This window comes from Catharus ustulatus, chromosome 11, assembly GCF_009819885.2.
Source record: "Catharus ustulatus isolate bCatUst1 chromosome 11, bCatUst1.pri.v2, whole genome shotgun sequence".
NCBI classification, from domain to species: Eukaryota; Metazoa; Chordata; class Aves; order Passeriformes; family Turdidae; genus Catharus; species Catharus ustulatus.
Window position 1 is genome coordinate 20,891,556 of NC_046231.1, and position 23,947 is coordinate 20,915,502.

A 23,947-nucleotide genomic window follows, 5' to 3' on the forward strand; every position below is an offset into this window, starting at 1 on the left:
AGGAAAGCCCTGAAATGAACACCTCACCCCCAGCTCCCCACAAATGTCCTGCACCAGCAATTAGGCAACAGAATCCTGGAATGCTCTGGGTTGGAAAATATCTGAAAGTTCACCCAGTGCAACCCCAATCCCACCAGCCCAGGGTGCTCCCAGCCCTGTCCAGCCTGGCCTGGGACACTTCCAGGATCCAGGGGCAGCCACAGCTGTGCCAGGGCCTCAGCACCCTCCCAGGGAACAATTCCTTCCCAATATCCCACCCAATCCTGCCCTCTGGCAGTGGGAGCCATGCCCTGTGTCCTGGCAATCCAGGCCCTTTTCCAAAGTCCCTCTCCAGCTCTCCTGGAGCTCCCTCAGGCACTGGCAGGGGCTGGGACCCCAATCCAACACTTACCTGAACACACTCCTCACCATCCCTCACACCATAACCCAGGGAACATCTGCAGCTACACAAGGAAGGAATTCAGGGCATTCCAACCCCCTCAGCTGTGAACAGGAGGGATCCCTTGTTTGCACCCAGAACTCACAAATTTCAGGAGAAAGGAAAAACAAGTTGATGTCCAGAGTTCACAACGGAAATCAAATGTTAAAACAACAAGTTACAGGCAAACAGAACACGGGCAGTGTGGGCAGGGCTCTCTGGCAGCTCTGAGTTTCCTGACCTGTCCCATGGCTCCTGCTGGGAGGGAGCAAGGTGGGCTGGAAGCAGCAGGAGTGATCCTTGGCATTTTGGAGTGATGGCAGAGTCGTGGCTGTCCAGAGAGCTTTTACAGCTGAAGCAATCCTCACTGGAGTTACCATTTAGGGAAAGAACTGGGAGAAGAGAGGAGTAGAGGCTAAACCCTGAGCATGAGGAATATAAACACTGGCCCCTTTGGAAGAGCAAGTGATGATATCATGCACACATCACACCCTTCCTGTGTAAACAGGAGTGCCAACAGGAGCAGGCACTGCACACTGCATGTCCAGCTGGGTACTCTGGGGGGCTGCAGCCATCAGTGAGGCCAAGAACACTTCTTAGGATCAGACTCTGGTGCTTTCAGGCACTTCCCAAGCTTCTCACAGCCTGGAGGGGACCAATTCTGTTAAAAACAAACAGAAAGAGACAGAGAGATGATTCACACCAAGTATCTGCTAGGCTCTCACCCCAAACAGCTCTTTATGATCCTCACAGAGACACTTTTATGTGCTGCTTGAAAAATGAAACTCCTCTTGCAGCCCAAGCCTCTGGGCTCATAAACTTCCTCACTCCAAACAGTGCTCAAATAAAAGCAGGGAAAGGCTACAAATCCTGGGCAGGAGATGATTCCCTCCTCTGGGACACCCCAGTCCTTCCTGGCCTCTCCCAGTCCAGCTTGCTGGGATGCTGGTGACCCTCCTGCCCCTCCTGCAGCAGCACAGAGCAAGCAGAGCAGGAGGTTTTGGTGACACCCCCACTTTTCCTGGGATTCCAGGGGAGCTCCCATCCTCAGCACTGCAATATCCAGGCACTTTCCTGAGGAAGCAAAAGGCAGCAGAAGGCCAAGGGTGTGAGAGAGATAAGAATGTTGGTATTTTAATGAGCATTCTGATGATGAATCCATGGGCAGATGGAGCAGGAAGCATTCCTGAGACACCTCTTCTACTCCACACCAAAACTATTTGTTTTCCTTGTTTCCACGTCTCTTGAGCTACCTGAATGTGTAGAACAGAAAAAGGAACCCAGCAAGGAGATCCACTGCCAACCTCAGCTTCCAGAGGGATTAATGGAGGAAAGAATTTGGGTTAATCAACATTTGTAATTTCATTGGGGTTTTGCCATTTAAAATTTGGGGTTGTGGTCATGGGAAGGGCAGATAACAATTCCCATTCTGCCTTCAGGAATGTTCTGTGCTCATTGTCTGTCCCTGCCTCTCTCAGGTCTGTCCATCCATGGGACATTCCTGCTGTCTCCTATTAAAGGCCAGTTCAACACTGACCTCTTGCCTTTCATTTTGTTGATTTTTACCCTGCAAGTATTTCTGTTTTCTTGGAATTAAATTCCTATAGAAAAGAAATGCTCAACCCCAGGGAAATAAAACCACTGGAGCAGGTTTTTAATCCATGGAGCTGACAACAGATGGCAGTGAGACACCAGCTATTCCTGCAGAGGAGCAGACACAGAAGGAGCTGTGCTGGAGGCACCTCTGCACCGAGGGCTCAGCAGGCTTTCACAACAATTAATGCCATTTTCTAAATCTGTTCCTCTGCTTTCAAATGTGCAGCCACGGCTGGAAAATTCAGAGCTCTGCAGAAGGAACTGAGAGCCAAAGGAACACACAAAATGAAATGTCTGTTCTTTTGCAAAAGCAGAACAATAAATGGTCTGTGCTGCACTCCTGCAGCCCCAGTCCCATTGCTGCTCTGTGCTGGGAGCCCTGGGGACACCATGTGTGCAGTGAGCCAGGCCAGCCTGGGCTGCAGGAACAGCCTCTCCCACACTTCCAGAGCAGGAAAACCCAGCAGAGCCAGCTCTGGGGGAGCTCCCTGGACACTGCTGCTGGGATCCAGCACAGATGGGCTGCAAACACCTCCCCTGCCCTGCTCCCATCAACCCTGGGCTGCAGGAGCTGCACAATGATCCATCTGCTGTCCTGCAATCCTGCAATGGGCGGGTGGGAAGGGACCTTAAATCTCCTGGGCAGGGACACCTTCCATCAACCCAGGCTGCTCCAAACCCATCCAGGCTGGTCTTGGACACCTGTGCCAGCCCCTCACCACCCTCCCAGGGAACAATTCCTGCCCAGTATCCCAGCCAGCCCTGCCCTCTGGCAGAGGGAGCCATTCCCTGTGTCCTGTCCCTCTGTGGCCTTGGGCACTTCCTCAAACACTTGCACACACTCTGTTTATGTGTAAGCAAAGACAATTCTTCTCCTCTCTCCCAAATACACCAAACACCCTTATCAAATAAACAGGTGTCAGGAGATAGTGGCAGTAAGTGATCTTCATGCCCCAGCATCACCCAAATACAGATTTAGGCTGGAATCCACCCCAGCCACACTCCCTAAAGATTTGCTTATCTTCATTTCTGTGCTGGATATTTTGGTGGAGTGACCATGGAGTTATCCTGTGAGGAGTGCACACAGATTGAACACTGCCCATGTTTCCTGCTGGGATTGAAACATTTCTCCTGAGATCAGCATCCCCCAGCTCACTTTCTGCCTCTGGTGGCCTTCAATTTGTGAGGCAGTTTGGGAAGAAATTCTTTAGCAGTGCAGGGCTCTGGCAGCAGCCAGGCCCTGGGGACAGTGCCTGAATCCAGAAGGTCCCAGAGGAGCAGAGAACAGTGTTCACTAAGGGAAAAGTTGAATAAGGAAAGAAAACAACACAGAAACAATGGGCCCTCAAATCTTTTTCCTATTTAGCATCCAAAAATAAAGAGATGGGACAAAGCTAAGGGAGATCTCTGCCTGGTTACTGAGGGGACACAGCTCCACGTTTTGTTCTTTGCTGGTGACAGACCAGAGGCAGCAGGTTCTGACTGATTCAGATTATTTCTGTTACTATTTTGTAACAGCCCATTTCAAGATTTTGTCTGTAAGAAGATTTTGCCTGTTACTATTTTGTCTGTCAGCCCACAGACACATTCCCTCAGAAGACACAACCTCCTGTCGAGTGACAACCTCCCCCAGATAATCCAGTTCCTTTCCCAGGTTCTCAACAAACCAAGCAGTGTTTGACAAGGAAGCCAAACTGTAACTTTCCAACAGGAGACTGGAAAGAGAAAACAGAACTGAAAATGCTCCTGAAAATCTCAATGAAGACTTTGGAAAATTCAGGCATGGAGGAGACAGAGCAAGACCAAAGATACATCACTGAAAATGAGGCACAGATTAGACTCAAGACAAAGAGGGAGATGGGATATTGGGGAAAAATTCCTCCCTGTGAGGGTGGGGATGTCCTGGCACAGGTGCCCAGAGCAGCTGTGGCTGCCCTGGATCCCTGGAAATGTCCCAGACCACGGTGGATGGGGCTGGGAGCAGCCTGGGATGATGGAAGGTGTCCCTGCCCACAGCAGGGATGGGACTGGATGAGCTCTAAGATTCCCTCCCACCCAAACCATTGCAGGATTCCATGATTCCAGGACTCTGAGGTTTGCAGAAGGGGATTAGAAAGGAAAAGAAGGATCTGCCCTGTCTCTAATCAAGGAAGCCACCAACACATGACCATGCATTTCTTCTCCACCCCTTCCCAACACTGGCACTTTATGAAACCTTTACAAAATGTATTTTAATTCAAAGATTCCCCAGTGCATTGTGCTTTGGGCACTCACCATGACAGCCTGGTCACACACATTCAGCTGGGGCTGGCCTGGCACCAGGGAGGCCTTGTGCTGCTGGACCAGCCCTGAGATGCGCTCCACAGCCCGCTGGTATTCATCACTGGCAAAGCTGCAAGGGAAAAGCACAGGGGTCACTGCTGGCCTCACTCTGCTGTCCTCATCACCAGGCTGGCCCACAAGATTTTCCCTGGGCCTCAAGGAGGAGGAGATGTGGAAAGATCCTGCCAGCTGCCCATGGTGTGCAGGGAATGAAATCCAGGCTGTGCTTAGGGCAGGGGTGGCAGTGCCTTGTCCTCCCCAGGAATCACCTGGCTCAGAGCTCAGCTTTCCAAACTGCTGGTCCAGGGCCCTGGATGTTCCCTGTTCATGCAGATCTCATGTAGATTCCCAAGGGAGTTGTCTTAGCAAATAAAAAGGCATTTCTGAGTTGTCCTTGAGCTGTCCCTTAAATGATGATCAAGGGAGACTTCCCAGACACAGGACAAACACTTTCCCAGACAGCCTAGGACAGAAATTTCCCAAGGCAACCCTTGCAGCATGTTCCACCTGAGGTCAGCAGCTCTCCACACTCATCCCCCTCCTCCAGGAGCTCTCCTGGAACACCTGCCCCGGGTGGAGGCGTTTGTTGAAGGGAATGTCAATATTTTGTTTTACAAGAGTGCTCTCAGGAAGGCTTTCAAACACAACCCCGGGCCAGTTAAACACCACAGCCACCAAGGAAATGAACTCAAATTATGCAAACAGAGAGGAGAAGAATAGAAGGGCCTTGTCCAAGATGAGAATACCTCCCCCATTCCACAACATGCTGAGGTTCTGCCCCATCCACATTCTTCCATTACAGCTTGATTATTGCAAGCTGGGACCCATCTGCCCTGCCCCAAATGTGGTCAGGAATGTCCAGATCCTGACCCATGGACTCCTCCAGCAGGTATTTGCTGGAGTGGCTCAGGGTGCACTTCACTAATATCTCAAGTATTTCTAACAAGCAGGATTCCTAACAATGATCTCTCTTTGTCCATCACGTTAAGAGTCACTTAAAAAAAAAAAAACCACCAAAAACCCCACAGAGAGCTGCAAATTCCTTCTGAAGATAAAAGAAACAATGCAGCTGGGTCCTGACCTCGGGCTCCCTCTGCTCCCAGGCCAAGCTGGCCACCAGCCCCACACTCCAGCTAATTTCCTTCTTTGCAAAACAATCACATTTGGAAGGCCAGGGATGTGCCAAGCCTTTCCAGTAAACCCTATAAATATCCCAGCTCGGCAGGCAGCCAGGGAGAGGCTGATTGTGGGGCTGGGCTGAGCTGTGCTGATAGAGAGCCGGAAGGGAACGTGGGATGAGGAGCTGGAGCTGCTGCTCTCACACCCAGCTGGATGGATCCTGCACAGAGCTGAAGGACCACCCTGAAATCCAGAGGATCCTGAGAAGCTCCTGAATTTCGTAGAATCTGACAATCCTGGAATGGTTTGGGTTGGGAGGGATTTAAAGCTCATCTCATTCCACTCCTGTCATGGGCAGGGACAGCTTCCACTGTCCCAGGCTGTTCCAAAATCCTTCCAGCCTGGCCTGGGACACTTCAGGGATCCAGGGGCAGCCACCCTGTGCCAGGGCCTCAGCACCATCAGAGAGGAATTCCTTCCCAATATCCCATCCAACCCTGCTCCATGGAGATTGGTTTTCTTTTCTTCACCCCATTCCATAGGGCTTGGTTTTTCTGCCTTGGCTCCATGGCTCAGTTTTTCCTCAGATATTTCTGCTCAGCTCCACAACATGCCCCAAAATCCCACAAATCCATGGATTTGTGAAGTACTTACTGACTGCACAGGAGTTAAAACTGCCTCCAGCCCTAAGCAAGTGCATATTGAGACAAAATCTGCAAAAGTGCCTGGAATTTGCATGTAAGATGGGGATAATTACCTCATGGTAATCAGTGTGAGCTGTTCAGGGAGCTGGGAACCTCTCCTACCTGGAGTCCCATCCTTTCCTGGAATGCATATGCAGGCCTGGGCTGCAGGGCCAGGTTTGCTGCATTCCCAGCTCCAAAAAGAGGTGGAATTATCAGTCCAGGTGTCTGGGCACCATTGTGTGTGAGGATGCTGCCTCTGGGGCCAGCTGCATTTCGTATTCCAGCTCAGCAATCCCGGCAAGGAGAGCTGGGAATAGCAGTGCAAGAATGAGAGGGTGAGCAGGTGGTGTTGTGAGGAGTTTGCTAAAAGAGATCCCCCAGCGTCCATGAAATTATTCCACGCTCAGAAGGAGGGAGCAGAGTGGACAAAGTCCAGGGTCATTACACTAATTGACACTTTACCTCCGGGAAGTCCCTGGAGATGCAATCAGGGCTGGATTGGAGCTCGGGGTCCCAGGCACAGGTGTGGGCTGTGCTTCCTTCATTTACTGTAATTGTGCCTTGGCAATCTGCTCCCATCCTCCCCCCACAGCTCCTGGAACCTGCTCTGCTGCTTAACCCCAGCGTGCCCTCGCAGCAAATGCAGCTCTGCAGGGAGGAGGGTTTGTCTCACACACAGCCACAGCTCTGCTTTCATCCTCTGCTTTCAGCTCTGGCCATCGTTCTGTGCCACCATGAAATGCACCCTCCAATGGATCAGCACCCAAACAAATGCAGGAGCGTTTTCTGCAGGATTTCAGGAGGTTTTACACCTCATCCTGCTGGTTCTGTCCTGGGAGTGAAGGGGCTGTGGTGTAACTGAGAGGACTGCAACAAAATATTATAAAAAAATTCCATAATGGGATTCACAGAAACCTGACAAAGAGCTCTAGACCAAGTTAGACAGGACTTGGAGCAGCCTGGTTTAGTGAAAGGTGATGAGCTTTAAACAGGATGAGCTTTAAAGGCCCCTTCCAATCCAAACCATTCCAGGATTCCATGATTCTAGGAACAGCAGCTCTCAGATTGATATGAAGTTATGGGAAGAGCATAAAATGTGGCTAATGATACTTTACTTCCTTCTCCCCTGGAATTATTTTAATTAAAACCATTATTTTTAATTGTGAAATACACCCAGATTCTGATAATTTGATTTTATCTGTTATCAGTGCTTTGAGGCTTTGCAGCACCATGGCATCCAAGTCTTATTACTCAGTCTTCCTCAGTTCCTCTCCTCTATTATCAAGTTTATTTGCAATTTAAGGTCTGCACAATGCAGGAGGCAGAGACAGGTTTGGGGCTCTGCTGCTGGAATCACTGGGGAGACTGTGAGGAGCCAAAGGAAAATAAAAGAGGAATCAAAGGGTGAAGGTGGCTCTCACCCCAAGTCACCTCTGGTCCAGCAGCATCCCTGGAAGCATGAGGGGCATGTGGCCACTGAGCCATGGGAAACCTTGGAATTCCAGAATCACTCAGGCTGGAAAAGGCCTCCAGGATCTCAGAGTCCAAGCTGTGATGATCAGCACACCCCTTGCAGCCAGGAGATGCCATGTGCTGCTCACCTATTTCCATGGAACTTTCCCTGCCCAGCTCCCAGTCCTGCCTTTCTGCTGATTTCACTGCCAGGAGCCCCAGCACTGAAATGGCAAAGGGGATGAGGTGCAGGGAGCAGCAAAGCCTTCACCTGGGTGTGCACAGGAAATAACAGCCCTCACTGATCCTCCTGCTGGCTGCTGCTCTGCTCTTCCTCAAGTTTCCTTTTCAGTGCCATCCCTAAATCACAATTTATGTACTGTGTTCTTGTGGCTGCAGCACTGCCTGCTTCTGTCTCTGAGGAAGATGATGATGACATCCATGTCAAACTGCATTTTGCATTTTTTTTCCAGCTGGTTTGTACAGCTATTTTCTCTCAATACTCCTTCTCATGTGCATCACTCCACCCAGAACACCTGAGGGCTGAGTCCCAGCTTGGTCCCAGAGGCTGGGAAAGGGCAGCCACAGACCCAGAGGTGTTTGTGTCCACTCCCAGTCTCCAGGCTGATGATTCTCCTCCCCAGGTGGATTTTATTTCCCCCTCTCCCCTCTGAGCTGGCTCTGTACAGTCCCACCAGGCTCACCTGCTTCTGCACATGGTTGGTGCTCCCTGGTTTTTATTGCCACCTCTGAGGCTCCTCAGCCCCAATTTCCACACTTTCAGTGTCACCTCTCCTGTGGCAGCTGCCAGTTCAGCCCCGCAATGCAGCTGGTGCCATTTCCCTTCTCCAAGATGAGGAGTCAGCATCTCCCCTGGGCACCATCCTTGCTCTTTGTTATTATTCACATTTCCCCCCTGTTTTGCACCTTCTCACAGCCAGGTTTGTGCCCTGAGCACTAAGGTGAGACTGGCAACTTTTCTATCAGATCCTTTCCCCTTTAGCTTCCCTTCAGGAGCTCCTTCCCTTTTTTTCTGGCTCCATAACCACTGCAATTACCTCTCTGATGATTTCCTGAATTTTCCATCTGCTCGAAATAGGCACTTGTGAGCTCTCTTCTTAATTAATGTGTTCTAAAATCATTATGTTCATCAACCAAGCCTTATCACTTCCATTTTCTTCCATAATAGTAAAATCCATTGCCCTAAGTAAAACACAGGAATTTTGATGTTCATAATTCAATAAACTCATTGCTCAGAGCAGAAGCTGCTACAAACCTGGAGTAAGAACAAGGTGTGAGAGGCTCCACTTACCCTGTCCTCACTTGTTATTAAGCTTTGCACCTCTGGCTCAAACTGGCAGCATCTCAAAGATTTCTGTTATAAATTCTTTGGCTTCAAAATACTTTTTGTACTTCAGGCTGCATCAGGTGTTTTACTAAATGTATTTTTTACCTGTGCCAGCTTTCCTTTTTAGATGTATATATAAATATATGTAAAATCTTTGTGTTCTTCTTGACTGGTAATGCAGTATTTCAGTAAATGTCTGTATAAACAATAATCTCAGATAATTAAACTGACAACTGCTTGTGGAGATGGTACCAAGAGATAATTTTACTGAATTTGTCACATTGGAGAAAGAAGTTCCCTCTGTGGTACTCAGCACACACACACCACAGCCCAAAGATAACAGAATCTGGCCAAGGAAAAACTTATCAGATCTTTTAGTTCTGCATTTGGATAAATTTGGTAACAAGGGCAGTTATTGCATCCAGGCAGGAAACAAAGCCCAGACTCAGGGAAATGCTTCTGCTTTCTGTGCTGCCCAACTCACATTCTTAGCTAAAGTTGAGAGCTATAAAAAAGGAGAGATTTTGTGTCCCTGAGCTGACAAAAAGGCACAGAGGGTTTAATTCTCAGCACCAAGGATGAGGTAACTCCTACACAAGGGTCTAAAGGGGCTCCAGGAGAGCTGGAGAGGGATTTTGGACAAGGATTAATGGGATATGGGGAAGGAATTCCTGGCACAGGTGCCCAGAGCAGCTGGGGGCAGGGATGCAGCACAAGGAGGGAACCCTGCACCCTGCCAGGACCTGCCAGGACCTGCCTGAGCAGCTCTGCACTGCATGGACAGAGCTCCTGTGGGAGCTCCCTGTGCTGGCAGTGTTTGCAGAGAGCAGGGGGAGGAAGAGGAAGGACTTGTCCTGCCTCACCAAGAGTCCCAGGGAGCTGAACTTGTTCCCTGCTGGGTCTTCAGGGATCCCTTCAGCAGCCACAAAGACTGAAAAGCTTTGTCTGGTTTTTGGAAAAATAGGTTATTTCTATCCACTCATCTTCCTAATATAGAATAACAACCATGGAATGGTTTGGGTGGGAAGAAACTTTTAAATTCATTTTGTTCCAACCCTCATGTGCTGACCCAAACAGTGGTGGGCTTGGCAGGGCCAGGTGATGGTCCTAGGGGTCCAATCTAAATATTTATTATTAAATATCAAATAGTATTTATTAATAATATTAAATATTCCCTGAATCCATAAAATTGCAGCCTTGAAGAACTGTCCCTGTGTGCCCTGCAGTGTCACCACCCTGCAAATCAGGGGTGCTACTGCTGGGATTCCTGAAATCCCAAATATAGAAGCAGCAAATCCCTCTGGAGGTGCCTGTGGTGCCAGGCCCTCCTGAGCAGCAGTGACACCCACTGCTGCTGGCCCTGCACATGACTCCAAACTCATTGTAAATCAAGAGAGGTGACAGATTATTAAAATCTTTTCAAGGGAGAAGAAAAGGCTGCACTAAATAAGGAATAAATGCAATAAAAAGTGAGCAGAAGCAGGCAGGGAGAGCAGAGGCAGCACACAGGGACAGACAGATGCAGGCTGGGAGCAGGATGCTGGATTCCCTTTGGAGAAACATTAGTGTGGGGACTCCCAGCAGGCTCCCTGCCAAGGGGGATAATTAAGCTAAATAAAAATACACACCAGGAACAGCTCCACAAATGAGGATAATTTAATTACCACACTCGATAGAGGAGACCCACTTCCCATGAGTTTTCCATTGTGACCAGAGAGGAGACAATGGCAGCAGAATGTGCTGGAGAAAGGAAGAGTGGTTTGCTAAAAAGAGGATTTCTATTAGGGGCTGCATAACAAACACCAGCACAGCTCTCCAGAATCCTGCCATAAAATTCAATCAAGGCAGCAGCTTGTGAATATCCAAAAAATCAATGCAAGCATATGAGAAATGATTGCAGTTGGAACCCTGGAATTTATTTCAGTGCTCACACCATGGTGGTGGGGAGGAACAGAGGAATCACAGGTGCTGCAAACACCCCTGAGGAGAGAGCTCCTCTGCCTCAAATCCAGAGGAATCCCAAAATCCCAGAGTATTTAGGGTTGGGAGTTCTAGAGATCACCCAGTGCAATCCCCTGGCAAGGCAGGGTGACCTGGAGCAGGTGACAAAAGTGACACACACAGCAGCTCAGTTACTGCTATTCATTTTTCTGATTTTTGGAAAAAGAGAATATTTCTATAGACTCATTTCCTAAAACAGAATCACAGAATCCTGCAATGGTTGGGTTTGAAGGGACTCAAAGCCCATCCAGTGCCACCCCTGCCATGGCAGGGACACCTTCCACTGTCCCAGGGTGCTCCAAGCCCTGTCCAGCCTGGCCTGGGACACTGCCAGGGACACTGGGCACCTGTGCCAGGGCCTGCCCACATCACAGGGAGGAATTTCTCACCTGTCCCTGCCCTCTGGCAGTGGGAAGCCATTCCCTGTGTCCTGGCACTCCAGGCCCTTGGGATATAAAACAATTGTTCAACAGCCTGGCTCTCACCTGGAACCCCACTCCAGTTTCAGTGAGCTGATCCCAGCCCTGGAGCTGCAGCTGTGCTTTGTTCATTAGTGCTGGAATGCAGAGGGAGCAGAGCTCCCAAAGAGCTTCACCCACTGCTGATGCACCTCCAAAGCACTCTGTTAAACGACAGAGAAGGGAAATGTTCCCCCTCCCCTCCTCTCTCCAGTGCAAACACTCAGTGGACAGCACAGGCTCAGCCCCTCTGGAAGGAATGGGCTGAGTGTGTCCACTCAATTATTCAAAGCAGTTGAGTAATTGCAGCCCTGTCAGCTCAGGAAACATCTCTGCCTCTGCAGGCTGCTGCACAAAGCCAGCTGTGGGCAGGCAGCACCAGCAGCACTCCTTCCTCCTGATTTATTCCCACACTCCCTGTCAGAGCCACTGCTGAGGGATGGGGCTGTGTCCCTGGGTTTGCTGCAGGGCAGGAGGGAGGTGGGGACACCTTGGCAGTGTTTTTTGGAGGTGACAGGGCTCTTTGTGGGCTCTGCTGGCTGCTGACTGCATAAATCCTTCAGGGAATCTCTCAGGGCATGGTGTGTGCCAGAGATAAATATTACAATAGCAGGCTTAGAGGAAAATGGATTCAGACAGGAGAGCCTGAGGAAGGAGCAGGACTGGGCACAAAGTCCTCTTGCTAAAGAGCTCTGGAGGAGCTCCCTGAGCTGGGCTAGGAGACTGAAGGTCAGCAGCCTGCCCTGCAGAGATGCCAGCACCACTCAGCACTGCCTTTTCTTCCCTGGCCCCAGCACTCCCAGCTCCAGGCACAGCTCCCCAGCAGCTCTGTTTGAAGGGGCTGCACTCAGCCCTGTCCTGTCCAGAATTGGTGTTTTCCTCCTCCCCAAGGGGCTGCAGGACACAGAACCAGGCTGTTCATGTGCACACCCATCTCACCTGACCACCAAATCAAGGTTTGGTCCTTTCCTTCTGAGTAGTAAAGCCATTATTTCCCAGCATGGCTTTCTGGGACAGTTTTTAAGCAGATTTCAAGAACCAGCTAAAAAGCAAATAAATTTTGAACACTGACACTGCTGAGTTTTCATGAAACCCCCTGAAATGGCTCACCTTAAAGGGTATTTCTCCCCAGGGTCCCTGCCCAGGTGGAAGAGCAGGGGCAGGTAAGTGTGCTCCTCCTGGGTGTGTGTTGTCACTCCAGCCACACTCTGGCCAGGACAGAAATCAATGCCCTGCAGGAAAAAGGAGAGAGGTCATCAAAGGTGATGCAGCAAAACTTGATTTGATGCCACTTTCTCCAGCCAAACACCTGCAAACCTCAGGATTATTTTAAATCACCACTTCAATCTCCACATTTTGGTGGAGTAAAATAAGGTGAGTGCTGTTGCACTGACATAAGAGCTGAAGTAAGGCTGTGCATTCTTGTCTTATAAAAATATAATCCAAATAAAACATTCATTCAAATGAAATGGCAGAACAAAAGACTGAGAGGTGGAAGCATTTAGTAATAAAAATTCACGTGGAAAGGATTTTCTGGCTTTGGAAGGTCCCAGGAAGATGGGATCACTTGGCACTTCTGATCAAAACCAAAGGTGACACATCCAGACACCCTGAGAGGCAGCAGGCACCTGAAAACTCCCCTGCCAGCACCTGAAGGATCATTTTCTCTGAGAAATGAAGCAAATCTGGTTAATTTTATAAAAACTGGTGTGTTTTCAGTTTGATTCATGGCAGGCTGGGCATGACAGTGGGGATGGAAGCACTGCAGGAAATGGAGACATTCCCACATTGCTGCCTCTGACCAGCTGGGGGGGCACAGGGTGGGATTTTCCCTGGATTTGATGGGCACAGCTCCTGGGGATGTCCCAGGGAGGCAGCTGGGAGCAGCAAGGGGTTAAGTGCTCACTGGGCACCAGAGCTGCCAGCTCCATCTGCCCCCAGCCCTGCTGTGCCAGCTGGGAGCTCCCTAATTCCCTAATCCCTGCCCTGCAGCCTCCAGGGCCACCAGAGCCCATTTAAAGCCTGGCAAGAGCCAAAAATGCAAAGCTCATTTCCCTGGGCAGGCAATAAAGCAGGGCCCCCATTCCAGCCCAGCCCAGCCCAGCCCAGCCAGGCCTGGCCCCAGTTGGATTTTTAAAGCTGGGTTTTACAATTCCAGCTCCCACGCTGCTCCTCACAATCCCAAAGTGCCTGAGACAGGGAGAGCAGCTCAATGGGAATGTTTCAATGCAAAAGCAGCTGTAGCATTTGCTTAGAAAACAAACTGAAAAAGCTCTCTACAGATGTTGGTAGGATTTGATTGGCAAACAATTTTCTAAAAATACCCCGGGTTTTTAATGGACAGCTGGTCAGTGGAGCAGTTAATATTCTGCTTTTCAATAAAGCAAGAAGTTTAGAAGCCCATGAAATCCCATTTATCTGCACAGGGCTATAGATTCCTGAATCACTGACTGGAAAAATAAGGGAGTTGCTTGATAGGTTGGAGTGGCCCTACCAATAATGGACTTTAAATGGATACAAAACTGATTGACCTTCCCACCCTGTGATGCCACAGGCCTCTGAAACACACAGGGAAAAGAGATTTTTGTGGGCTTTTTTCCCCACAAAAGGACCAGTTAATGAAAAGGTATCAAAGCCTCCATAACATCCAAATTATAATTTGGATGCAAATCAAACAAGCAATTTAATTAAGAGCCTGCTAATTGGTACAATGCTCCTCGGCTGCAAATGCTTTAGTGTGAAAGATTTTCCTCTCTTGGGTGTTTGTTTAGACATTGCTCTGGTTCTGTTTTATCTTGTGTTTCCTAGGAAATCCTTGTAGCCCACACTCCACAACACAATCCCAAAGATTCCCAGGAAAGAAAGTGCTGGGACAATTTGCCTAAAGCCAGCAGCCCAAAGCTGTCACTCTAATTTAAGCACCCTCTTGAAAAGCAGTCTAGTGGAGGAAAGTCAAATAAGTAAATAAATAGGTAAATAAATAATAATCCCAAGAATATTTTTAGGACATTTCTAAGGTATTTCAATGTTATCCCTGCAAATAAAATGAGATATTGCTATTTTTATGTGCTTTGCAGAGAGAGTTTCAAGGATTTTCTATTCATTAGCAAATGAGTAAAAAAAAAATATATAAATACATATAAAATTCCATATTATTTATTTTGTATAGATAGGTTTGGTGATGTCTGGAGCTGGAAAAGAGCCAAGCCTGTCCTACCCACCAGGATAACCCCACCCAAACCCACTGTGCTGTTATCCCTGGAAGCTCTTTACTGTCACACTGCTCACACCAATATGCAGGGATCAATTCTTTCCTAATTTCTGTCCCTGCTCCCTATCCCAGGCAATGGCTGGAGCCCCCATCCCTGGAGGGGCTCAGGGAAGGACTGGATGTCTCAGCTTGCACTCCATGACCCTGCAGGGCTTTCCCAAGCTCCAGGATTCTGGGATTTGCAGGGCTCACTGATCAAACAGCACAAAGATGTTCCAGCAAACTCTTGGAGCTTTTCTGCTCCATCACAAAGCCTGAAATCCAAACCAGAAGCTCTTCCCTTCTAGAGGAGCCCATACCCAGCACCAAGAGCAGCCCAGCTCCTGCCCAGCTCTTACAGGGTTTTCACACCACAGAAACCTGTTTGCTGCAGGACAGATTCCAACAATCCTTCCTTCCAATTATTCTGATGAAACCACAACATTCCCTGCCCACCAGGTGAGCTTTCCAGCGAGCACCAGCCCTGATCTTCTCAGCAATCACACAGCCTGCCTTGTTTTTCCATCCCTGGGATGCAGCAGCTTTAATTTCCAGAGCAAATGGCCCACAGATGCTGTGTCAATATAGACATGAGACAAACACAGCCGGTTGCCAGTTTGGGCTCGTGGCCAAGAGATGGAATCACCACTTGTGTTAACGGGAGCCCTCTGGCAATTCCTCAGCCTGGCTCCAGCCCAGCAGCTCTGGCTGGCAGGAGCCACCCCAGCCCAGCTCTGCCTCCTCCCTGCTGCTCCAGCACCAGCCAGGGCACCACCAGCAGCTTCAGTCTGCAAAGAAAAAAACCCAGGGCACCACCAGCAGCTTCAGTCTGCACAGAAAAAAACCCAGGGCACCACCAGCAGCTTCAGTCTGCACAGAAAAAAACCCAGGGCACGAACAGCAGGTTCACACTGCAAAGAACAAAATCCCAGGGCACCAAAAGCAGGTTCAGTCTGTAAAGAACAAAAACCCAGGGCACCAACCACTGCAAGGAACAAAATCCCAGGGCACCAAAAGCAGGTTCACACTGCAAAGAAAAAAACCCAGGGCACCAACAGCAGCTTCAGTCTGCAAAGAAAAAAACTCAGGGCACCAAAAGCAGGTTCACATTGCGAGGAACAAACCCAGGGCACCAACAGCATCTTCATACTGTGAGGAGCAAACCCAGGACACCAAAAACAGCTTCACACTGCAAAGAACAAAAACCCAGGGCACCAAAAGCAGCTTCACACTGCAAAGAACAAAATCCCAGGGCACCAAAAGCAGGTTCAGTCTGCAAAGAACAAAAACCCAGGGCACCAAAAGCAGGTTCAGTCTGCACAGAAAAAAACTCAGGGCACCAAAAGCAGCTTCAGTCTGCACAGAAAAAACCCAGGGCACAAAAAGCAGGTTCACACTGCAAAGAAAAAAAACCCAGGGCACCACCAGCAGCTTCACACTGAGAGGAGCAAAGCAGAGCTGGTCATTAAAACTTGCAATGTGTTTTTTTTTTTTTTTTTTGCACAGGTAATAAACGGTGTCCTTGCCCTCCCGGCCATTCTGGTGAAATCCTCCTTGGGATGAGCAGCCAGCTGCAGGTGTGGGTGCCCAGCTCAAGCCCCCAAAATCTCCTGTAATGTGTTAAGAGGCTGGAAGAGCCCCCGGGGATGAGCAGCCCCCGGGGATGGGAGCACAGCCAGCTCAGATCGATGCCTGCTTCACACGCTCAGAGAACCACAATGAAATGTCATTATTTGTGAGGTTCTACTTGACTTCACATGCCCGGCTCAGAAAAGGCTTTATCGATCCCTTCACGTGCAGGAGAAGGGCAATCGCCCAGCCTGACTGCAGTAACCCCTCTGGCATTTGCACTGAAACAAAAGCGCTGCTGGCAGGCACAGCTGCAGCTCCCGAGGAGCTGACAGCACAAAGGTTGATGTTATCAGCCCCTCTCTCACAACCAAAGGGCGTTTTCCACCTTTTTTCTTTCATTATTTTCCCCCCTTCTAGCATCAGGGCTCTTGGGAGGTGCAAGGGCTGCTCTGTGCTGGATGCTCTTGGTGGCAGGCGGAGAAAAAATAAAATTTCCTTTCTCCTCCTACCTCCCATTCGTGCCTCCTCTAAACTAAATTAGGAAATTCCTGATGATTTGCTGCCCACTCTGGTAAATTTATAGAAAACACTTATTTTTCCCCCTTTTCAGACACCTACTTCCAAAAACCCCCAACATTTTACAGGTGACTGCCAGTAAAAGTTCTGTGTGTTCTCCCTGTCCAAGAGGGATCTCCCCAGGTTTATTCTCCCCAGGTTTATTCTCCCCAGGTTTATCCTCAGTTCTCCCTTTGCTCCTGCACACGTGGCTATTTTTATCACTGTTGATTTTTGCTACAAGGGAAAAAAAAAAAAAAAAAGGTGAACAACAATGGAAAAGCTTGATATCCACCAGTCCTGGAGCACCAGGGACTCAGCCTGGTGTGCAAGAGGGAGATTTTTCTGCCTCTATCAAACTGTTTAAAAATACAAACACATTTTTCAAGTCAGGCTTCCTTTCATCTCTCTCTGTCCCATTTATCACCTCTTGAATGTCAGAGATGTCAAATTATGTAAACATGAGCCACCTAGATAGATGGAAGGCAGGTAAGCTGCTCCAAATAAGCATCCTGTGCAATCCTCAGGGAAAATGTCCCACAAAATGCTTACTCCCACTTGATTCTGTGGAGTGAGCCTTCCCTTTATGCTTTCAAGAGACCACCCCCTCAAGAATCAAGAAATCCAGTGAATCCAGCAGAAAAGGCAGCATCAAGGTATCCTCCAGCACTGAGACAGACTACAAGACTTCCTGACAGGAGGCAGACTAGAAAAATAAAATTGCTTGGGGGTTAAAAAATAAACAAACAAAAGCTGGGAAGAACAGAAGAGCACAATTCATCTGTGTGACAGATGACAAGCTCCTAGTCCCAGGCCATAAGGCAGAGGATGCAGACCAGTAAGGGCATGTTGCTGTCATGGGACTGCAGGATGGCTGCAAACCTGCATGGGATGTTTCCAGAGCAAATATTCTGAGTGCCAGATGGAGAGGAGCCTTCAGAGCCCTGGTGTGCTTTGCTAGGCTGTGCTTTCTGCAGCCTGTGTCTCCCTGGTACATTTTTATTTGTGTGTACATCCTGTATTACTGAACCAGCTCACACCCCAGTCAAACACAGCTTTGCAGGTGAGGAGCCACATCCTCCCTCTCCATCCTGCTCACCCCAAACAGGGCCAGCACAGGCAGCACTCCCCAGAATCAGCATGAAAAGGGGGTTCTGAAACTCAAATGAAAATGTGGATTAAACCCAGGGCAAGTTTTCTGTACCAGTGATTTTCCACACAGTCAATTAGCAAGGGAATTCTGAAAGTGAAAGGGGAGCTGGCTAAACCCTGTCTGTAAAAATCATGAAATATTCACCTACCCATAAAACAAACCTCTTCAAAATGCACAGGCAGCTGTTCTGCCACATCTGGCCAGCTCCAGCTCTCTTTCCAATGGATGACAGGAAAACCACAGATCCCAGGTCTGAGTGGGGACCTTCACACAGAGAGTTTCATAGCTGCAAGTCTCACTGGATTCACAATGAGGAAAGACCTCTAAAGACCATACAATTAACAAACCCTCATTAGCTGGAGTTCTACTGGGATGGCAAATCAACCTTATTGAACAAACAGGCCAACAGTCAGAATTCCAAATGCCACAGATGTGCATGGATTTATAGTTGTTTTTCAAATGGAATTAGCAAACAAAGTGGCCTTTTTGATTCCAGAGTCCAATATCAACACAGCTGGGAAGCCCAGCCACTGAAAGAGGGAACTGTGTTGTAAGGTGAACTTAGGAGCTCCTCCAGCAGGGCTGGGAGCTGTGGAACTGCTCTGCATTCTGATTTATTTCTATTTTTAAACGTGCGAGGTTGGTAATTAATGGCTGGAGGACATGAGGAGAATTGGAACAAATCTCAGCCTCAGCTTCCTCTGCGTGTTGTTAATGGCTGCTCTGGCCACTAATGTGCTCCAATTTTCCCCACATCAAGCTCATGTGATCCAAGCTGCAGGAAAGAGAGTGGATTTGTAATCGTCTCTCTGATGTACAGGATAATTGCTGACTTTTATCAGACAGCACTTAAACAAAGACTTGGAAAGAAATAAATATTCCTTAATTGCAGCACTGCCACTGCTCTCAGTGGGAGAGGCTCTGGAAGGAGTAGCTGGTCCCCATTATCACTGTTACACACTCAGGGATGCAGGAATGAGTTGAGTTCTGGGCAGGGATTTATTTATTCCCCACTGAAGTGTGGGTTTGTGCTTTTATCACCACGGAGAGCAGAATTCCTGTGGGAAGAGCAGGAGGCCACCCCTCCACCCAAACACACAGAGCAGCTCCCAGTTCCTCCCAGCCAGGGAAAGCCCTCCACGGGTGATAAACAGGTTTTACTCACACACCAGACAAATAAATGATCTCATTTTATCTGTGTGGAATCAGCACTGAGACACAGCATAAAATACATTTCTAGAGCCAACTTTCCTTTCCTCCTTGCTCCCTGCAAAACAAGCTTTGACTCCTGAAGCACTGCAGTGTGAAAAAAAGACAAACACACACATTTACAGCCCTGAATGGAAATGACTCCCTTGGAGCTGAAGCTTCCTTCTACCCCCAGGACATCCCAATGAAAGAACCCCTGCACTTTTATATCCACAAATGTCACCAGCACTTAGTTCTGCACCTGTGATGCCTTGAGGACCTTCCATAAGTTAAAAAAAAATAATAAAAAAAACCCCATAAAAAACTAAATCATGCAAAGAATCCCTCCCCAAGCCCAGGCTGCTGTCAGGACTGCTGAGAGCTCTGGGTTCCTGTCTGAAGGGATCTCAGCAAGGCACACGTGTGAAGCTGCCACTCAGCAAATGCCCCAGAGTTCAGAGCCAAGAAAGACACAAAAAGAAAAGGAAATAATAGAGCTTAACATCTGTGATCAGCCAGGAAATAAATAAAATAAATGAAATGTTACACACAGTGTGATGTGGGCTCAGGGAAGTGCTGATAACAGATTAAACACTTTTATTTTACTGTTTTCAACCACTGCTGTATTTTCCACTGTGCCTTTCCTACACCTTTCCTTTTAAACCATCACAAACCCAACAAGTTCCAGTTCAATAGTTCACAGGTGCATTGTCCCTGGAATTGTGAGGCTCATGGTCAGTGTGGCACCAGGCTCCAGACTTTGCCAGAATCACAGAATATCCCAAGCTGGAAGGGAACTCAAAAGGAGTCCAAGCACAGGCGAACATCTGAAAGCTCAGAATTCAGCAGGGAAGGTTTAATATTGAGGGGAATTAAGTGCTGATAAAGGGGAGCATCCCTCAGAACAGCTTGGAATTTGTTAATTTTCCTCTCTTTGTCCCTGATTTCAGGAGAGGGGGGTTCAGTCCCCTCAGGATTTTTAGGATCACTGAATGATTTAGGTTGGAATATCCTCCAAGATCCTCGAGTCCAACTGTCCAAGGCCACACTGACCCATGTCCCCAAGTGCCACATCCAGGTGTCTGTCCCCAGGCTCCCAGTGACTCCAGGACAGGTCCCTGTGCCATTACCTTGTTGTGCTCCTCCCAGGAGTTGCTCCAGGTCCAGTAGTGAGCTTTGTAAAGCCCAGCTCTCACTGCCATCAGCTCGTTGCCACGATAATAGAAAATGGGCCTGGAAGGAGAGCAGAGCTGCATGAGGAACACCAAGAGCCAGGCCAGGCTCCTGATAAGGGCCACAAACCCCTTAATGGCATCCCACTTCCCATGTGGATATCAGGCAGGAACAGGCTGCCTCCTAATAGTCTCCTCTGCAAGGTTTTCAATTAACATTTCTTAAAGTGTTCATCAAGTTGAGAGCTCACACGGTGCAAGAATGAAACATTATCCAGCTTGGCTGCCAGTGATTGTTAATCCTTGAACTCTCAGCCCCTGGGATTTCCTCTGGAGCGTGGCAGTTTCAACGTCAGACAGCTCTCAAGTGCCTGCCTGGGAGGGAAAAGTGGATTCAGGGATGCTCAGGCTCCTGCTCCCAGCTCTGCCATGGAGCTGCCAGTGTCACACAGGCAGGGTGGCCACCAGGACACCAGATGCTGGATGACATCTCTGAGAAACTCCACATGGAAAAAGCTGGCAGCCAGACATGCTGTGTTGTTAATTCCTCTCCATTTTCCCCCCCAAACCTCACTCTGCAGCATGTAAACATGCTGCTAAAGCTGCATTTGTTCCCAGAGGTTTCCCTAATTAATAATTCAGCCAGGAAATGCATCTCAATCACTGCATCTGTTCCCTGGGCATCCCAGCAAAGTTCCTGTTGGTTTTCCCAATAAAACAATCCTGGTTTTTTTTGAGGGAACAGCACAAAATTTTATTGGAAGGGACTATCTGCAGAAGAGGGGGTTGATTTGTTGGTGCAGCTTTTTTGGGCTGCTGATAGGACACGAGGGTGGAGCTGTTTGTCACTGTCAGGGGGAACTTTTGTCTTTGCCACTCCAAAAACGACTCACTCTGGTGATGCCACCTGGAAAAATCTGCCCCTAAATGCGAGGTGAAATTTTAATATCCCTGTCTGAATGACAGGGGTGGGCTCAGAGTTCTTCCAGCCTCACAGGAACAATGAGCCTCCCTCCTCTGTCACCAGGAACAAAGGGAGAACAGCTTGGTCCCCAGCAAGAAGGGGAAGCTGCTCCCAGAAAATCCCATTCCTGCATCCTTAACACACCTGGAAGTGCAATAAAGGCAGCAAGAGGGACCTGCCAAAGTGCAGCACCTCATCTAAACCAGTGCCATCAACAAAACCTCCCAAAAATACTCCACAGAGCACTCCAGACTCCTCCTCCTTGCCATCAACAGCCAATATTTGACCAGTTATTATGTGCCCCCCTGACTGAAGGTTTTAGGGTTTTCCTTTTAAGAATATAAATTTTCTGTTTTGAAGGAGGATTCCAGCTTGTACTCGATATACTGATGTAAATTATTTCTTTTCCCCCCCTCATTCACTTTTTCCTTTTTAAGCTTAAAAAATACAACAATTGCATCTCCTGGAAAAGTTCTGGGGGCTTTGTCCTGGTCATGTCTGGGGAGAAAAAATAAGGAAAAAATCCACCACATGCTTTGAGTGACTGTTATTGCAACACAAACAAGGGGCTGGTGACTGCAATGAAATTCTCTTTTAAAACAACAAAGAAACTTTCCAAACTTGCAGCAGATGGCCAGGCTGTGTCTGAGGAACCTGCAAGGCTCCTGTCAGGTAACACTCAGGTGTGCTCCTTGCTCAACAGGCACAAAAGGAATTTCACAGCACAAAAGCTCTCATCCAACAAGGAAAAGAGCTCCAAAAATATTTTCCACACTTAAGTTTCCTTGCTAGCTCCCAAAGAATGTGGCTGTAGTCAGATTTCCCAGGCTGCCAAATCCCTCACCAAAATCCCAACCCCAGGACCTCTCCTGACCTCTGACACTCCAATAAAATCTCTGTTGGCAGGATTTGCTGTCAGATCTTGGTGCCTGTGCCCAAGAGCTGACACTACATTAAATTTTGGGTCTTTCACCCAAATGTATCCCTGCAGAAGCATTCCCTGATCCAGGACCTTGGGAAGAGGATTTTCCTGGTGTTTCCAGATCCTCTGCAGCAGCAGGACAAGGACCCAGCACACTCTGGGCAGCTTTTGCAGTGATAAATAATGGATTTTCCCCTAGCCAGGCTCCAGTTCTCAGGCTTTTATCTCCTCTCCTGCCATATGTTGTTGCAGGGATCCCTGCTAACCCTGTGACATTTTCATCTGTCCCCAGACTCCACTGTATGGCAACATGCCACATGTCAGGAATTCCCACCTCAGCTTGTTCCAGCGCAGCAGCAGCTCAGTGGGAAGCTCTGCTGCTGCATCCATACACTCTACATTAAATACTTGTGAGCTGGTGTTAAAAAAAAAACAAAAACCAGCTCCAAATTTGGCATCCCTTCAGGCAGGAGCAGCTCTGGGATAATCACTGACCTGTCAGTGAGCTTGCCCTGCAGCATGACAGGTAAAAGGTCGATGCCATCAATCTGTCTGTCACTGGGAGGCTGCAGACCTGCCAGGGAGAGGCTGGTGCTGAACAGATCCATCACACTGCCCAGCTGATGGCTGACCTGCAACACAACAATCAACACAAACACATTTGCAAAGAGCCCTTCAGGAAAATCTATATGGAGACAGGTTCCCTCCAAAGCTCCCTGAAAACCTCTCCCTTCACACTGCTGCAGCCACCAGCAGACTCCTCTGAAAACAATGAAGCAAAGGAAACAATCCCTGTTTCTCCACTTCCAGGGAGAATTTGCATTTTGATTCTTTTTTTTTTCCCATTTTCCTCCCTCTCTCCTCACTCCTGTGTGTCCCTTTTCCAGGCGTGTGTTGTCGCAGGGCTCAACTTAATTTAGCAAATTCTCATTTGTGGATTGAAAAATCAGCACTTATACCAAGGGGAAAAAAAGTCCTTGATTTGTTCCCTTCTCCAGGTCATCTCTGGAGTCCAGAATACCCTGAGAGAGTTCCCAGAAAGCACAGGGATAGATGGATAATAACAAAAAGAGCCTGATGACTTCATCTGCAAACCATTTCCAACAATTCAAGAACTGTAAAGTTGTGGTATTTTTAGTCCATATTTTAATAAGGGAGAAAAACATCTGGGTTTGGCTTCAATGGAGATGTGCAAGGGTTTTTTTCCCTCCTTTTTCCTTACTTGGAAGCCATACTCATCTCTATGCTGTTAATTATTTATATTTGAAAATCCTACAAAGTCTGTTCTGCCTGATTCTTTCTGAGCCTTTGCTCCCTCTCTGATTGTGGGAGCTGTTGCTGGGTGTTTAATTAGTGACACACTCAATTAAAGCAGACACTGCCAGCTCAGGAGCACCAGGATGCACCAGCACAAGGAAAAGAGCATTTTTAGCCACAGCACTTGTTGGGGAACAAGAAACCATTGGATACAACCCCACAGCTGTGAGTACCAAAGCACTTTCTGCCTAAAATCCAAGTCTAATCCCAACAGAATGAATTTGGGACTGTAAAAAGATTTTTTACCTCTGATTCTTCTACTCACAAACAGACCCTCAGCCTCTAAGCTGATACAAATTATTTAAATGCAACAAATGATGACATGATAAAGGAATTTTTGTGAGATGCTGGCTCAAAAATAAAGGGAAATAAAGGATATTAAACCTTGTATTAAGAGGCTGGGCTGAACAAAGTGAACACAAAGGAAGAATTAAGAAATTTGAAAAAAAAAAAA

General features: G+C 48.2%; 1 protein-coding gene across 3 annotated transcripts in view; it reads right to left on the reverse strand.

The window, feature by feature from the left end:
- Positions 1 to 556: 556 nt before the first annotated feature.
- LOC117001642 (N-acetylgalactosamine-6-sulfatase-like) overlaps positions 557 to 23,947 on the reverse strand; it is a 39,220-nt gene continuing 15,829 nt past the window's right edge. For 2 of the 3 annotated variants that reach the window (XM_033070097.1, XM_033070099.1), the window contains 5 exons: positions 22,672 to 22,808; positions 20,249 to 20,351; positions 12,511 to 12,632; positions 4,289 to 4,406; positions 557 to 1,079 (listed from right to left, as the gene is read on the reverse strand). In XM_033070097.1, the coding sequence (XP_032925988.1) occupies positions 993 to 1,079; positions 4,289 to 4,406; positions 12,511 to 12,632; positions 20,249 to 20,351; positions 22,672 to 22,808 (567 nt within the window). In that variant the 3' untranslated portion in view covers positions 557 to 992. Of the gene's footprint in view, positions 1,080 to 4,288; positions 4,407 to 8,695; positions 8,797 to 12,510; positions 12,633 to 20,248; positions 20,352 to 22,671; positions 22,809 to 23,947 lie in introns of those variants that run through there. The other variant, XM_033070098.2, reaches the window with a different exon arrangement.